General features: G+C 45.1%; 1 protein-coding gene across 6 annotated transcripts in view; it reads left to right on the forward strand.

Annotated features, from left to right (window-relative positions):
- Positions 1-16,466, forward strand: part of GMDS (GDP-mannose 4,6-dehydratase) — a 494,691-nt gene that overhangs the window by 226,138 nt on the left and 252,087 nt on the right. For 4 of the 6 annotated variants that reach the window (XM_081247795.1, XM_081247794.1, XM_081247793.1 and 1 more), the window contains one exon: positions 11,388-11,515. In XM_081247795.1, coding sequence (XP_081103921.1) covers positions 11,388-11,515 — 128 coding nt within the window. Of the gene's footprint in view, positions 1-11,387; positions 11,516-12,276; positions 16,282-16,466 lie in introns of those variants that run through there. The other 2 variants (XM_081247798.1, XM_081247797.1) reach the window with 2 other exon arrangements.

A 16,466-nucleotide genomic window follows, 5' to 3' on the forward strand; every position in this document is an offset into this window, starting at 1 on the left:
GTGCCGAGCCAGGACCAGCCCTGGAGTGAGGATGTAGGACCTGGAATGATCCAGCTCCCCCGGGAAAGGCAATGAGCATTTGATGCAAACAGCAAAGGAGCTTGAACCTCTCTCTTTAAACCCATATTTATGACTGGTTGCCGGGAAGTGGTAGCTCGCGTCATGAATGGGCCTCTTGTCAGCCCGGGGTCTCTGCAGGCGCTCCTGGTGGGGCCTGAGTACCTGCAGTTAAACGCTGTTGCTTTTGGCAGGGCTTAGCAGCAGGCGAGGTGCAGGTCCTCTGATCTCCACGGTCTGCGCCGGCAGCCGTGACCTTCCCCGTGTCTCTTCTTTCCCCACCCCGTCTGTACCAAGCCCCGGCCCAGGCACTGCCCGGCGGGGCGGCCGAGATCGCTGCGGGGTGGGACCCGGGGCCCCAGGCGGAGGTCGTGTGGGGTTCAGGGTACATTGGAACGATTTCTGTTTGCCAGTGAAGATCATCCAACTATCTTTGTACTTTATCTAATTCCAAAACATCTTTAAATCGAAAGCTTTTGGATGAAGTGCTGGGCAGTGGAATAGAAATTTTATTAGAGGAATTGTGGTCACTTCACATGCTGTCTGGTGCTGAAGGGATGGTGTTACGCAGGTTTGCGTGTTTGCTCACACGCAGCCGCGTGCACGCATGGGCACACGTCCCGACTAAAGTCGCCCCACGCTCAGCGCTTCTTTGCCTCTTAGGAGTTGGACAGTGTGACTGCAGGACCAGTGTGAAACACACGTCTGAAAAGAAGTCGCTTTGTCTAATGGGACGAGCAGAAGAGTTTTCCCCGGGGGGGCTCACTGGGTCTCCCTCGGCGTTTCTGCCCTTGGTGCCACTGTCCAGTGTTGAATTTTGTATTAAAAAAAAAAAAGTCTGTTAAAAGTGATAACATTGTGGCAGAGATTGTGTTTTAACAGATGATCTAATTCTTTAATTTTAGTAAGTGTGCTACTATTCACATCTTAAAGTTTAATGCTGGTAATTTAAGGTATATGTTTTGTAAAATTTGTCAGTTCACCTTTTCCTTCAATTTTTGTTTTAGAAGACATTTGACTTAGGGGAATTATGTGGGTGCTTTGTGATATTAGAGTAGAAAGTTTAACAGAAAAGGAACATGTGTATATATACACATGTACACGATGAGGATTAGACTTGGGAACAAAGCCAGGGTATTAGGATCTGGCTCTGGCTCCTCTGAGCCTGTGTGTCGTGCTGCCTGGCTTCTCAGTGGGTCCTGGTCATCGGGCCTCAGGGGAGGTGAGGCCCAGGGGGAAGGTCCACAAAAACAGGGTGATCTTGTGGGTCAGAATTTCATAAGTATAGTTTGCCTGGTGTGTGAAAAAAATCATTACAAATAGTTGTATTTGAGTCAGAGAAATAGTGTGAGCAAAACAGTGAGACAAATTTCAGGTTTTTACGTATATTTTTATATACATGCATTCATTGTACAGACGTACTCCATAGAAAAGAAAACGTAAGAATCAAATTTTTCTGAATGTCTAACATGAAAATAAAAATAAATATGTCCAGGGTGGCACAGTTGTTCACATTATATCCAGATGTGCAGAGGAAACAAGTTTCTTTATTTCTTTAGGTCTGTCTTTGTCTTCCTGGCAGCCCTGCCCACTGGTAGGCGGGGACCACTAGGGACACCAAAGTGCTGCACAGTTCTTTTGGCTTAGTGGGAAGCAGTGACCTGAATGGGCCTCTTGGCCGCGCGGCCTCTCTAGTTGGAAGGTTCAGCTTGGGGCCTTAGTGTGGAAGTGGGGAGCAGAACGTGTTACCTTGGGGCTGTAGTAGGTGGCAGTGTCTCTGTGTCCCCACCAGAAACAAGCCAGACCCTCTCGGGAGGAGACTGTTCTTCTCAGACGTGTCCCCTGGTTTCCAGCAGACTGAGGTGACTAACCTTGAACTCGCAGTGTCACCGTCACTCAGAGTCAGCAGATAAAACAAGAAATCAGTCCCCTAAGGACTTTAAGTATTAGGATTATCAAATTAGAAGATACAATTACTAGGATATGTTTAAATAAATAAAATTAAAAATCATAAAAAATAAGCAACAACAGAATGTAAAAAATAGGCAGCTCTGAAAGAGAAGCAGAGAGAACTTTACATATGAAAAATTATTGAAATAAAGAATTCTATGCATGACTTAAATATTAGGCTGCTAAAAGAAAGTTAGATGGATCTAAGGACCCAGTGTATTGCAGAGAAGACAAAGAGAGGGAAATTATAAAAAAAAGAAATTAACAGACTGGCAGGTAAAGTGGGAAGGTCTAACGTTCTTTCCCAGGAGGAAATAGAAAGACGAAAACAGAGCGAAGAAGAAGCGGTATGTGAAGAGGTACGTGTACTGCGCGGATACAGGAACACGTGTACCCCAAGCGGAAAACCACAGCTAGATACGTGGACCTGGAACTCCAGGATGCAGAAGACAATGAAGCGTCTTTAATCTCACGAGAGGAAAAAAGGTGAATGACAGTTACACTGGCTACACTCTTATCCGGAGCAAAAAAATGGAACCCAGAAGGTAGTGTATTAGTACCTCCAAATGCTAAGAGAAAATAATTTTCAACCTGGCATTGTATAATTATCAAAACTATCTTTCAAAATCAAGCCAATTTCTCTGCTTTAAAGGAACTTCTAAAGAATGCGTTTTAAGAAGAAAGGAAATTATGTCAGAAGAAAGATTCAAGAAGGTAGGATGAGAAAGGAAATTGGTAAATATGGGAATATGCACAGCATTTCCAATCCAAAATTATAAATAAATGTGTATTCTCTGAAAAAAAAGAGAGCGGGGAGCTATTCAAAGTAACCGAAGTGAACTAGCAGAGTTAAAACTGAGAGGAAGCTTATTTTATCACCTTTAATCTATTACAGCTAGAGTCTCTGTTTGACAGTTTTGCTCATGAAAGATATATAATTACCCTTAAGATGACATTAAAATAATCTGGGACTTCCCTGGTGGCGCAGTGGTTAAGAATCCGCCTGCCAATGCAGGGGACACGGGTTCGAGCCCTGGTCCGGGAAGATCCCACGTGCCGTGGAGCAACTAAGCCCGTGCCCCACAACTACTGAGCCTGTGAGCCACAACTACTGAGCCCATGCGCCTCAACTACCGAAGCCGCGTGCCTAGAGCCCGTGCTCCTCAACAAGAGAAGCCACCGCAATGAGAAGCCCGCACACCACAACGAAGAGCCAACGCAGCTAAAAATAAATAAAAATAAATTTATATTAAAAAAATAATCTAACAATGCCTGATTCACGTTTCATCGTATTTTTTCAAATGTTCTAATCCTTAATTCTTACAGCAGGTGGAGTGGTGGCCCCAAAAAGATATGCCCACATCCTAATTCCCAGAACTTGGGAATGTGACCTTATTTAGAAAAAGGTCTTTGCAGATGTGATCAAGTGAGGGGTCTAGAGACAAAGAGAGATCATCCTGGATGGCACGGGTGGATCCTGAATCCAGTGACTGTCATTGGACGAAGTTCCTGTGCCCGACACACAGTGAGACCAAACACGCCGAAACATCGGAGTCTGGAGCAGGGAAAGGTTTATTGCAGGGCCGAGCGAGGAGAGCGAGTGGCTTGTGCCCAGAAAACTCCGAACTCCCCGAGGGCTCCAGCATGCTTAAAGGACAGGTGAGGGAGGGGCGTCCAGCGTGTGTGATCAGCTCGTGCACGATTCTCTGATTGGTTGATGGTGATCAACCCTTAGGAGCCGCAGCGTCCGGGCTCTGCTCAGGATCAACAAGTAGTTAATTTCTTCCACTTGGTGGTGGTTTCACCATCTGAAAACCTCAGGAAATATGCCTGAGATACTATGATCTGGGTACTTCGGAGAGAAGCTGCAGCAGAGCATGTGCGGGGGGCGTGTGTCCCGGGAGGGCCCCATGGGGTCCCGCTCGGTTACATGACTGGTGTCCTTATAAGAAACAGAAGAGGCGACGACACAGACCCTGGAAGAGGAGGTGGTGTGCAGACGCAGGGATGCAGCCACGGCCCAGGGGGACCAGGAGCCCCGACACAGAAGGCAGAGAAAGGCTTCCTCCCTGGGTTGCCCAGAGGGAACGTGGCCCCGCGGAATCTCAGGCTTACGGCCTGCAGACTGTGAGAAGTTACGGAAGCCGCCTGGTTTTTGTGATTTGTTATGGCAGCCAGAGGAAGTTAGTGCAGTCACCGTTAAATTTATACTTTCTGTAGTTCTGTTTACCCTAGTATGACTCTGAAGCCGGGTTTTCTGGCCTGCCGTCCTCCCCTGGGTCTCTGGGAGGTGGTGTCCAGTTCTGTGGGACACGGATGTGGCCAGTTGGACCTCGTGTTGGCGGGGGCCCCTGGTGTCCTCAGGCCCGGGTTCAGCTCTCTGCCCGCAGGCCTGCTGGTCTCAGCTGCTTCCTCGCCTGGTGGCCGAGCAGGTGGCGTGGCCTCCGCCGGGCCCTTCCTGTGTCTGCCGCCCGTCGGTCCAGGGCCTTCTCTTTCCTGGGCTCCTTGCTGTGCCCGTGTCTGGCTCTGTGGACTGCAGACCCACTGCCTCGTCTGACTCGTGGTCCCCTCCGGGTGGTCTGACGTCCACCTTGCCTGGGCTCACCGGTGAAGGCGGAGGGCCTCCACCCCTGCTCATCTCGTTAGTGTCCCTGGTGCAGCCGCCCCAGGCTGGTCAGGCCCAGGTGGCCTCCTCGGAGGGCTCCCCAGACTCCACAGGACGCATGGCACAGACTTCTCCTTGGCCATGTCCTCAATCTGCTCTGCTTGGTATCGCAGCCCAGAGGCTACATTCACCTGGAGACTCTCCTGCCTCTGCTGTCCTTCCCCACGAGCCCTGGAGCCGCCCCTCCTGTCCTTCCCGCCTGGACACAGGTCAGGCCCTGCCCCAGAGCCGGAGGGCATCACCCATGGGAGGGACTTTGGGCCATGACCACACTGGTCTCTGCTACACTAAAGTTACCTAGAAAATTACTTTCCCATGAAGCCTTGCTTTCACACTTGCTGTCTTGTTCCAGAATCCTATTTTGAATGATAGGGATGAGTATTACCTGGGTCCTTTTCACTGTCTGGTGTAGCTCTTCTCACCTTTCCCCAGCCTTGGGTTAACGGTGGAGAATGTCACATAAAGAGAGCTTCATGAGAAAAAAGCTTTACTATTTTAAAAGATTTATCACAGTAAAAATATCCAAGACAATACACATTTATGACTGATAGATACAGTATTCTACAGCCTTTTAATTTAGTATCTCATTTGATCCTTAGTATTGATTATTATCCCATTTTATAGATAAGACAACTGAGACGTTAAGACATTTAAGGTCATAGCACTGATACAAGTAACAGAATTAAAAATGAGTCACAGGGCGTGTAACCCTACTTCCAGAATCTACCTGAATGCCCTCACCCTTTGCCTCAGATTGGAAATGAAAGATGAAGCTGTTTCCAGGTCCTCAGATGGCATTTCCGCCCTGCTACCAGCCCTGACCCCTCTGGGCCCACCATGACTTGGGCAGTCTTGGAGACTCAGCTTTGAATTTAAATAAATAATAATAGTATTTTATCCAGCGTAGTTTGGTGTTTTTTAATGTGGCAGTTTTTCTTGTTTGCTGTATTGCCAAAACAGAAGTTCTGTGTTTTTCATTCTGTCAACGCTAGCAAAACTCATGATCTCAATCTTAGAGCCAATATTTGGACTAAAACCTGTTTTTTTTGTTTTGTTTTTTGTTTTTGCGGTAAGCGGGCCTCTCACTGTTGTGGCCTCTCCCGTTGTGGAGCACAGGCTCCGGACGCGCAGGCTCAGCAGCCATGGCTCATGGGCCCAGCCGCTCCACGGTATGTGGGATCTTACCGGACCGGGGCACGATCCCGTGTCCTCCGCATCAGCAGGCGGACTCTCAACCACTGCGCCACCAGGGAAGCCCTAAAACCCGTTTTAATTGGTCTCTTTCTTTTTTTATATATATTTATTTTATTTTATTTATTTTTGGCTGCGTTGGGTCTTCGTTGCCGCGCGCGGGCTTTCTCTAGTTGTGGCGAGCGGGGGCTACTCTTTGTTGCGGTGCGTGGGCTTCTCATTGCAGTGGCTTCTCTTGCTGCAGAGCACGGGCTCCAGGTGCACAGGATTCAGTAGTTGTGGCTCGTGGGCTCTAGAGTGCAGGCTCAGTAGTTGTGGCGCACAGGCTTAGTTGCTCCGCGGTATGTGGGATCTTCCCGGACCAGGGCTCGAACCCGTGTCCCCTGCATTGGCAGGCAGATTCTTAACCACTGTGCCACCAGGGAAGTCCAGGTCTCTTTCTTATTAGTATACATTTATATGGATATTCTATTTTCCTTGGTTAATGAGTTTACCTTGAAAAAGTAACCTACTATGAGGTTAGAAATGTTTATTAGTGCTTTGCGTGTGTAAGTAAGTCCACACGCCTGCCTCTGGCTGTTTATTTAGATCTGTTTTCAATCTCAGACATTCAAAATCAGAGAATTAAGAGACTTAGTCATAAAAGAACTAAGAAATCTGAACTTTTCATTGAGGCTTAATTACAGGTACCATTAACATTGTAATGTAATAATTGTAATAATAGGTAACATTTATTGAGAACTTGCTCATCACATTACCTAGATTTTCTCAGTTAAACATCATATCTACATGGTAAGTACTGTTACTATCCTTGTTTTACAAACAAGGACGTGATGATATTAATTCCGTCTGTGTCTGTAGTGATTCGTGGTCCGCAGCGCCCTGACCTCTGATTGGGTGTCCCTGTGACGTGGCCTGGCAGGTGTTCCTGTCCTGTGGTGTGCAGAGACTGTTACATGGTTTGTGTAGCAGAGCCAGTGACCAGCAGCCTTCGGTCGTTTCGCTGGGCTGACTTTGCATTTCTCGGTCTTCTTCCTGGCTACAGGCTTGTAGTAAAATGCTCTTAGAGATCAAGTATCTATGTACATAATTATGGGAGTTCCATGATTGGAGTGTGCTGGAACAGCAAAACCACGCAGGTGATCCAGTCTGGGGAGGGACGCCTCCTGCGTTGCAGGTGGGTTGGTGACAGCACAGGCGGGCAGGTGAGGGAGGCGGCTCGGGTCAGGCTGCTGGCCGGGCACAGTGACTGCTACGGCCCCAGCCCTCGTGTCATGTTGTGCTTATAGTTCTCTCCAAAAAACAGCAGTCTTGTGTGATAAGGAGTGAAAAGGAGGAGAACACATTGAGAAAAAAATCGTTTTAAGCCTCTCCCAGGAGTGAACGAAGCATATGGTGGCAGTAATAATGTTTAAAATGAATCTGAAAATGAAATTGAGGAAAGTTACAGTTATAATAACATCAGAGGGAATAAAGTACTTAGGAACAAATTTAACAAAAGCAGTGCAAAACGTGTTCCCTAGAAACTACTGAGCATCGCTGAAAGCAGTTTGAGAAGACACAGATCGCTGGAAAGACCCCGTGTGCTGATGAGCTGGAAGACGAACTGTTGCTGAGACGGGCAGCTCTCCCCACACTCACCTACAGATCCAGCATCATCCCTACAAAATCCCGGGTTGCTTTTTTGCAGAAACTAACAAGCTGATGCTAAAATTCGTATGGAAATTCAAGAGCCTGAGGATAGCTAAAACAGTCTGAAGGAAGAACACAGTTGGAAGACTCACACTTCTTGATTTGAACCCTTACCAGAGACCTATAGTAATCAAGAAGGTGTGGTACTGTCCTAAACATAGGTGTTTCAGTCATTGGAATAGGACTGAAAGTCAGAAATAAACCCATGCGTCTGTGGTTAATTGCTTTTCGACAAAAGGTATAAGGCAACTCAAACAGGAGAAAGAATAACCTTTTCAGCAAACACATAGTGCCAGGACAGCCCTGTATCCACATGCAAGTGAATGAAGTTGGGCCCTTACATCTTAACCACACGCACAAATTAACTACAATTGGGTCAAATACCTACAGGTAAGAACAAAATCGATACCATTCATTAAAAAATATAGGATAAACTCTTCAAGACCTTCCTTGGGCTAGGCGAAGCCCTTTTGGATATGACACCAAAAGCTCATACAACCAAAAAAAAAAAAAATAGGCAAATTGAACTTCATAATAACTAAAAAAAAACTTGTGTGTGTCAAAGGACACCATTAAGAAAATGAAAATATAACCTATACAATGAGAGAAAATGTTTGTAAATCATATATCTGATAAAGGGCTTGGATCCAGAACGTATGAAGAACTCTTACAATTCAGTATTAAGAAGACAAGTAACACACTTTAAAAATTGGACAAAGAATCCAAATAGACATCTCTCCAAAGAAGATGTACCAGTGACCCATGAGTACATGAGAACATAGAGGGTTAAAGTCATTAGCCATCAGAGAAATGCAAATCAGAACCACAATGAGACTTAGTACCCGTAAGGATGACTGTCATCAAAAAGATGGAAGTATAACTGGGACTGTTGGCCCAGTCCACCGCTGGCGGGGCTGTGACCTGCTGCATCTGCTGTGAAGAGCAGTCTGGCAGTTCCTTAATAGGTTAACTGTAGAGCTGCCCTGTGACCCCGTGATTCCATCTGTAGCTGTCTAACCCAAGAGAAATTAAAACATAATCGCCACACAGAAACTTGTGCATCCGTGTTCACTGCAGCAATATTCACAATAGCCAGAAATGGAAACAACCCAAATGTCCATTTACTGATGAATGGATAAATGAAATGTGCTGTATCCACATAATGGGATCGTATTCAACCATAAAGAAGGGAGGAGGGGTTGATTCATGTGACATAGATGAACCTGGAAAATGTTAGGCTAAGTGAAAGAAGCCAGTCACAAAAGACCACATATTATATGATTCCATGTATGGGAAGTGTTCAGAATAGGCAAATCTTCAGTGACGAAAAACTAAATGACTTGGGGCCTCCCTGGTGGCGCAGTGGTTGAGAGTCCGCCTGCCGATGCAGGGGATACGGGTTCGTGCCCCGGTCTGGGAGGATCCCATATGCCGCGGAGCGGCTGGGCCCGTGAGCCATGGCCGCTGGGCCTGCGCATCCGGAGCCTGTGCTCCGCAACGGGAGAGGCCACAAGAGTGAGAGGCCCGCATACCGCAAAAAGAAAAAAAAAAAAAACAAAAAAAACTAAATGACTGGTTGCCCAGGGCCAGGGGGCTGGGGGAGGATGGGGCGGGGTGGCTAAAGGGTACAGGTTTCTTTTGGGGGTGATGAGGATGTTCTAAAGTTGATTGTTGGGCTGGCTGCACAGTCTGAATGCACTAAAAGCCATGGAATTGTACACTTTAAATGGATGAATTGTATGGTATGTGAATTACATCTCAATCAAGCTGCTATAAATAAAAACATTAAAATTAAGTTCTAAGAACTAGAAATTTCAAGTAACTGACTAGGTATCCAAGATCACTTTGGATCTAGAGAAGAAATGCTCCATACCCCCTAGCATGCCGTTCCAAGTGCTGGGAGGTGAGAGCCTGGGCTTTGCAGCCACACAGACCAAATTGGACAACTGGGTTAGAAGGGCCAGTTTGCACAGCTTCTCTGAATCTCAGCTTCATCATCTACAAAATGCGGGTAATAATTCTTAGCTCGTGGGTTGCTCATCAGAGGGGTGGGGTTGTGGTCAGTGCGGCATCATATACGGGGCCCTGACTCTTTTCGTCCCTGCAGACCTGCCATCTCACTTCTGGCAGCAGGGATTGCTTTGTCCATCTCTCCCTCTCTGGGCTACTTTAGCAGGGGGGCCTCCTCTTTACTCCCTGCTGCCCCTGCTCGGGGCTTTCTGCTTGGTGCTCACTTAGTGCTGGTTGAGGGAATAAACAGCAGGCCGGAGTAGAATGTTGGAACAATGTCAGTGCTTCCACTGCGTCCCTAAGCATTACTTTACTGGTAAATAGAATAATCTGAGCTATTTGATGTTGGGAGCTTCATCTGATGATTTGGCATCACAAATTTATCTAGTAAATTTTGGCATGATGGTTTAGTCCTGACATTAAAATACAAAGATAGGCATCAAGTCTAAATTTAATTATAAATTTAAATTAATAGAAAATAAAAAGTTGCTAGTCGGTAATAGATGGAGAAGGATTGTGCCTGATAAATACTTCATTTTCAAAGGCTCTTTTTTGAAGGAGCGCTTGTGTTTTATAAGCTGCCCTGCAAATTTGAAACTGGACTTCTTCAAGTACTCTATCAGATGCGAAGAGAAACTGAAAATTTGGATTTCCATGGAAGTCTTATTGTCACTTTTAATGATAGGGCATTGAAATGTGTCTACTGAGTTTGTGTAGTAAGTGAGTCTAGTACGTGTTTGAACTTGTACGGGGCTATCTTCTTGCCAAAACTGAGAAAACCAATTTAGAAAATTCCCCTTATCTCTGTGCCAGTTTCTCTAGAAGCCCAAGCTTTCTCATAACATTCACCTCCCTGTTTCTTATGCAAAAGAACAAAGCTAAAGTTATTGCTGTGTGATAAATTATGATGGTAATGTGTCTAAACTGTTTGAAGCCATTATTGACTAGCTCATGTGCCTGTTAAGTGCCTTGAGATTTTGGCATTACCTGGTGCTTTGTGATAACCTTACCTAGATACAGGGGTTATAGATAAACGTATCTCAGAAGTGCCTTGTGATTTTGTCCTTCTCTGTGATCTTTTAAAAGTGGACAGAAGCTTTCATTGAAGACCAGAGAACTTTAAAACAATTTCACTCCTTTAGTTTATGACACCTTTCATCCAATCATATCAAAATATTTATACAGAATTCAGGAATCCTATCCTGAAGCTGACACTTGGATGAAATTAGAAGGTGGCACTGTAGTAAATACAGATAGTCTAGAAACTTATGACTTAGCACTGGATGGCTGTGCAGGTTTCTAAATTAGGGTGATCACCACTTATGCATTTCTTCTTCGTTTTCTTTAGTTACACCCTGGGAGCTAAGTTGCTCTCCTCTCTCTCTCCCCGTGAACCCCAAAATAGTTTTATTAATAGGAGTATATGATGTTTATGTTCTTGAAAAAATCAGGGTGGTCTGATTCTGGCATTTCCCTTCATCCAACCCTGTTGAATTTTCTGTTTAAAAACTGGCATTCCGAGAGCTTTTCTCTGGCTGGGTGCCTGGATCGCATGTTACAGCAGCAAATGAGGAATGCCAAGACGTCCCCCAAAGACAAATGTTTGTTATGGCAGTGGAGCTGACGTGACACTCAGAGTGAGAGCTCCTTAGCTTGTCTGAATGACAGTTAATGGTCTTTTTCATTTTCTTTTCTTTTATTATTATTTTAAAGGGGGGGAAAGAATGAAAGAAATGCCCAGAGGCTGAGATTGTGTTTGGTTCACCAAACTGTTAAATGTCAAATTCACTCGACTTGATAATGCATCTTTTGTCTCTTTTAGGAGCTAATTTTGTTACTCGAAAAATTAGCCGGTCAGTAGCTAAGATTTACCTTGGACAACTGGAATGCTTCAGCTTGGGGAATCTGGATGCCAAACGAGATTGGGGCCACGCCAAGGACTATGTGGAGGTAGGGACCCTCGCGTTTTGGTCTTTAAGTGCCTGTATCCACTGGCATCCGGATGCCAGGCCTCGGGGAGAGCTCTCCTGGGGGTGGCGGCAGGTACGCTGGTGCTAATGCAGATGTGTTGAAGCTCCCACTGTGCCCCCTCCCGGCTGGATGGTCGGCGGTGTGTGCAGGCCGTCCCACACCCCCCTGGAAAGGGGAAACCTCTCAGGACCCTTCTTCTAATCATTCAAAATGAAGGTGCCGGTCAGTGGTCTGGATGATGGATAAAAAGTAAATGGTGTTCTTTCCTTTCTAAAGCGTCTTCCTCGTGCCACTCCCTCATCCCTGCCCAAGACACACGTAACTGACCGTGAGAGCATCTCGTTATAACAGAACTCGTCCTCAGACCTGCAGGAAGTACTGCCTGATCTCAATCTGTATAATCTAAGACCTTCAGATTTACATTATTCTACTAATCACTCCCAGAGTGCTGTTCTTACAGAGTGCTTGGTTCAGACTCTGGTTATTACCCTGTGCGCGTGGTAGCCTGTGACTCACACCCGTGATTGTGTCCATTAAATAAAGAGCAAAGAGGGAGATGCTGGTAACACCGCTATTGCAGAACAACGGGTGTAGTTAGAGGGAAATTCAAACTTTCAGTCTTGGCATTTATGTGCATATTAGGTTTTGCTTTGGGTTACGTATGTTACATATATAAGTAATATGATTTTTCTTTAAACAAATTACTACCTCTTACCTTGCCGGCATTCGTATGCTTTTAGAGATCCATGGTGACTCTGTGGCCAGATGTGAAGGAGCATGTTGGTGACACTGTGTTTGTCCCGGAGTCTGCCGGTCCTTGTTTAGGTGCTTTTACAGATTTCCTGTGCTCGGGAGACTATTTCTGTCCTCAACGATGCCTCTCTGGGAAACCGGATCTGGTTTCCTAAGCAAACAAGCAGTTCCCTTGCTAACCCAGAGGTCAGTTTCAGAGTGTTATTATTTTTGTGTGTAATACTTTAAAATGTTGCATACTTAAACACCTAATTCTGACTTATATTACAGACAAAAAATTTTTCTGATTTAAAATTTTGAACAACGTAACATTTAGATCATTTAAATGTGTTCTTCTAAACTGTAAATACAATGAAGCATTTTATGATAGTCGCCCTTGGATATATTTTAAGAACATTCGTTAAAAATATGTAAGACCATACTTTCAGAAGTAATAAGAAAGTGGGAGAAAGGAGATGTTAACAAGAGAAGCTGAAACTTTCTTTTGTCTGACCTATGGTCTTACCTTCTTAAAAATATGAGGCAAGTTTTGTAAAAATAAGTACATTATATTTTCAATAATATCATTTTGGTGTATAACCTTTAGCTTCTGCATTTACTTCGAGCTACACAGAAGGCTCTGTCGGTATCCATCTTCATCCAAAGTCTTGTTCTTCAGTTTCGGGAACCAAAGAGATCAAATTTCATTCTATTTTATTTTATATTTTTGCACGGGGGTACAAAAGAAGTTTGTTATTGGAACTCAGAAATAGATTTTGATAGTGTGAGAAACAGTATATCAAAATGTTGGTAATACTTATTTTTGGTTATGTTTATTTTCTTCTGTATACTTCGGTATTTTCCATATATTGAAATGAATATGTATAAACTTCTTCAATCAGGGAAAACGATACATGACATTTTGAAAACAGGCCAGAAACGTTCAACGAAAAGGCGTGAGACCGTTACACACACACAAGGAACAAGGAACCTTCTTGTGGGTCCGCGGGAAGGACCGGGCTGTCATCCCATCCCCAGATGCCCAGGGCAGCCCTGCTCCTGGGGGTCGCACCGCCGTGGCACAGAGGGCCCACATTTGTATTTGTTTAACAGGAAAGTACTCCAGAAACACTGTGGCTCAAAGACCTCAAAAAGGTCTTCCCAAATGATGTCATTTCGAAGATTCCTTGCCGAGATGCGTCAGTACAGCAACCGCAGGAGCCAAGATATCCGGGAGAGTAAGACGTGAGGGTTGAGAGGTTCTGGCTTTTCAGCAAGAGTGTCACATGTTCAGATTTCACAGACACACATACAAAGTTAAGTCATTCTCGCTGGCGTTCAAAGCCTGATTTGTTCCATTAATACAGGTGGGTTTTGCATACTGAGGATTCCCTTGGCTCCGCCAGTAACCCATGTTGATGCTCTAAAAAGCATTTGCTCACTTATGGGTTCTGAAAGAAGTTGACGTTTCATGATTTCTGAAGAAGTGTCATCATTAACTAAGAATCCATATTTCGCTATCTCCATTTTAAGAAATGTTACCATCCTTTGCATTTCTAAATATATTAAAATGAGGTGACTTCACAGACTTAGGAGTAAAAGTAGATGTGGCCAAAATTAAAATCAACAAGTCTAAGCATGAAAAATGAGGAGCATTGTTTGCTTAAAACACATCTGCATCCTGGCGCTTTAGAGTAAAGAAGCCTTGGCCAGCACAGATCAAACAAGTTATAATAGCATCTCATTTACATGCGCTTTAATTATGTAATCCCTCTCATTTATACGCAAACGTGCTGTATTTGTAAGTCTTTAGATTAAGTGACTAATACGTTCTTATTTATGGATGAATTTTAACGATGAAGAGTAGAGAGCGTTTGCCAGACTGGGTGTAGGTGATCCCAGCTGGGTCAGTGAGCCTGAGTCTTAACAAGGTTTTATACATCAATTTATCCATCTGTGAAAAGGACATAATAGCCGTCCTGTTAAAAATCAGCATTAATGTGCTATACATCCCTGATGAGAATCTATCTCTTCCTTGTAAACATTTTTCCAACAATTTATAGAAAGCCATTTCCTGTTGCTGATTCAGATTCACTAACTTCTGTTCTTAGTCTTGTTTCCTAGATCAAAATGATTTAAAAATTATTTAAGTGGGTAAGAGGTATTTCAACTTGAAATGAAGAATATAAAAACTATATTAAATTATATGGTACTTTAGAATAAACAAGTCATGTGCAGTTACATCTTTTATATTATTTTATTGGAAACATTGTTAAAGATGCAGAATTGTTGCATGAATTTTACGGTGAGCAGCCATATACCCACCACCCAGGTCCTGTAATTAACATCTGCAGTTATTGTTGTGTCTTGAGAAAAAAATGACTATTTAAAAATTGCTGTAGCGCTAATGGCTCGGGGCCATAAATACACAATTTACACAAACACAGGTTTTCAAAACTCTGCATTTCTTATGGGATAAGGTCAGTTGACAATTCAAACTTTTAAAATATCTTCATCTTCTTAAATATTTCTGTGCCCCGACCGCAACCTGTTCTCACGCTTGACTCCCGTCATGAGCTGGTCATGAACTCGGAGCATCGGCTCGTATTCATGAGAGCACGCAGCGCTGTGTGCCACGTCCGGGTGAGCTCAGGCAGCCAGTATTGCAGCAGCAGTGCACCAGCAGTGCAGCAACACTGCACCAGCATTGCAGCAACACTGCACCAGCATTGTGCCAGCATTGCACCAGCATTGCACCGGCAGTGCCTGGAACATTGTTCCTTCAGCACCTCTGTGGACTATCTCCCATGGCCGTGGTTCTAGTTGCTACAAATGACCCTGCCCAAAGCCAACCCCTCCTGACAAAACAATGCTATATTGCATAAAGGTCAGCAGATTTCTTTACTATAAGACCACCTTCTCAGAACTTAGCATATGTGAGCCTGCACTAGGCCTGCTGGGAGTAGTAGAGGGTTTTCCAAACACATCTTACCTTGCCCCCCTTCTAGTGAAAAGTGGACATTAACGTCTAGCAGTGCGGACTTGGGAAATGGCGCCCTGAGCTTAAATAAAATGAACAGTAGCCGTTTGGCTAATGAGGTCCCACTGTGGTTGCACCTTGATAGAATTAGCCAGAAAAGATTGAGAGATAAGTTATTGTTAAGGGCTAGGCCACAGGAGTCTTCAAGCTTTTCCACCTACAGGATGGTCCTTTGCTCTTGGGATGCACAGGTAATCAAGAGACCCGAGTCTGAGCTCTTTTCAGGACTCTGCAAAAAGCCATTTAAACATATCATGAGGCTCTACTGCGCACCGCTGACAGGACAGATGCTCCTGAAGAGAAACCTGGCCTAGAGGCAATCCGGGGACTTCCACATTATTAGGGGAGAAGTTTTGAGACTCATCTGAATTTTAATATATTCCTTTAATTTTTTTTTCTTTTTGGTCAGGGAGCCCAGATTAGTAATAAAAAGCTACTTTCAGAAATAAAAATAAGAATAATTGCCAAATGTTAGGCACGTATTACATGCCAGAAACTTCATATCCATCGTCTTCTGTAATGTGCACAACGCTCCAGACAGGGTGAGTCCGTCCTCCTCTTACAGACGAGGGAGCTGAGGGGACGCGATTGCTCGAAGCCGAGGTGACCACGGAGGTGAAGGCCGCCTGGTCCCCAGCCCAGGCCTGATGCCCGAGCCACACCCCTGACTTAGGCTGAAGTGAGGGCAACAGTGGGATCCGGGTGACTTTCCGTTTCCCAGAGAGACAGAAAGTTACCTTCTGTCCTTTTCTCTTTCTGCCACTTGTGGTCCCAGGGGAGGAGGAGTATCTGGCAGTTCAGAGCCGCTGAGCTGGCTGTCGGCTCTCCCTGCACCCCTCCCACTGGCTGGATGAGGCCCAGATGCTCAGGGTGTGTTTGGGGAAATGAGCTGGGAACCACCCACCCTCCCTGTTCCTTGGCCGCCAAGTGAGTTGACCTTCAGGACAGCTTTGGTCTCAGCAGGTGACAGAGACCTGGGCGGGGGGTGGGGGCGGGCAGGGAGCCTCTGGCGGGGACGGGGGCCTGGTGACAGAGCTGGGGAGGTGACTGCTGTGTCCCAGTCCCCCTCTCCTTGTGCAGGCTGCTGCTGGCATTTTGCATCTGGCATTAATTCACACAGATCTGGAAGGAAAGGATGCATTTAAACTTCCTGAGATT

The sequence above is a fragment of the Mesoplodon bidens genome (genome assembly GCF_964165515.1).
Source record: "Mesoplodon bidens genome assembly, chromosome: 10".
NCBI lineage: Eukaryota > Metazoa > Chordata > Mammalia > Artiodactyla > Ziphiidae > Mesoplodon > Mesoplodon bidens.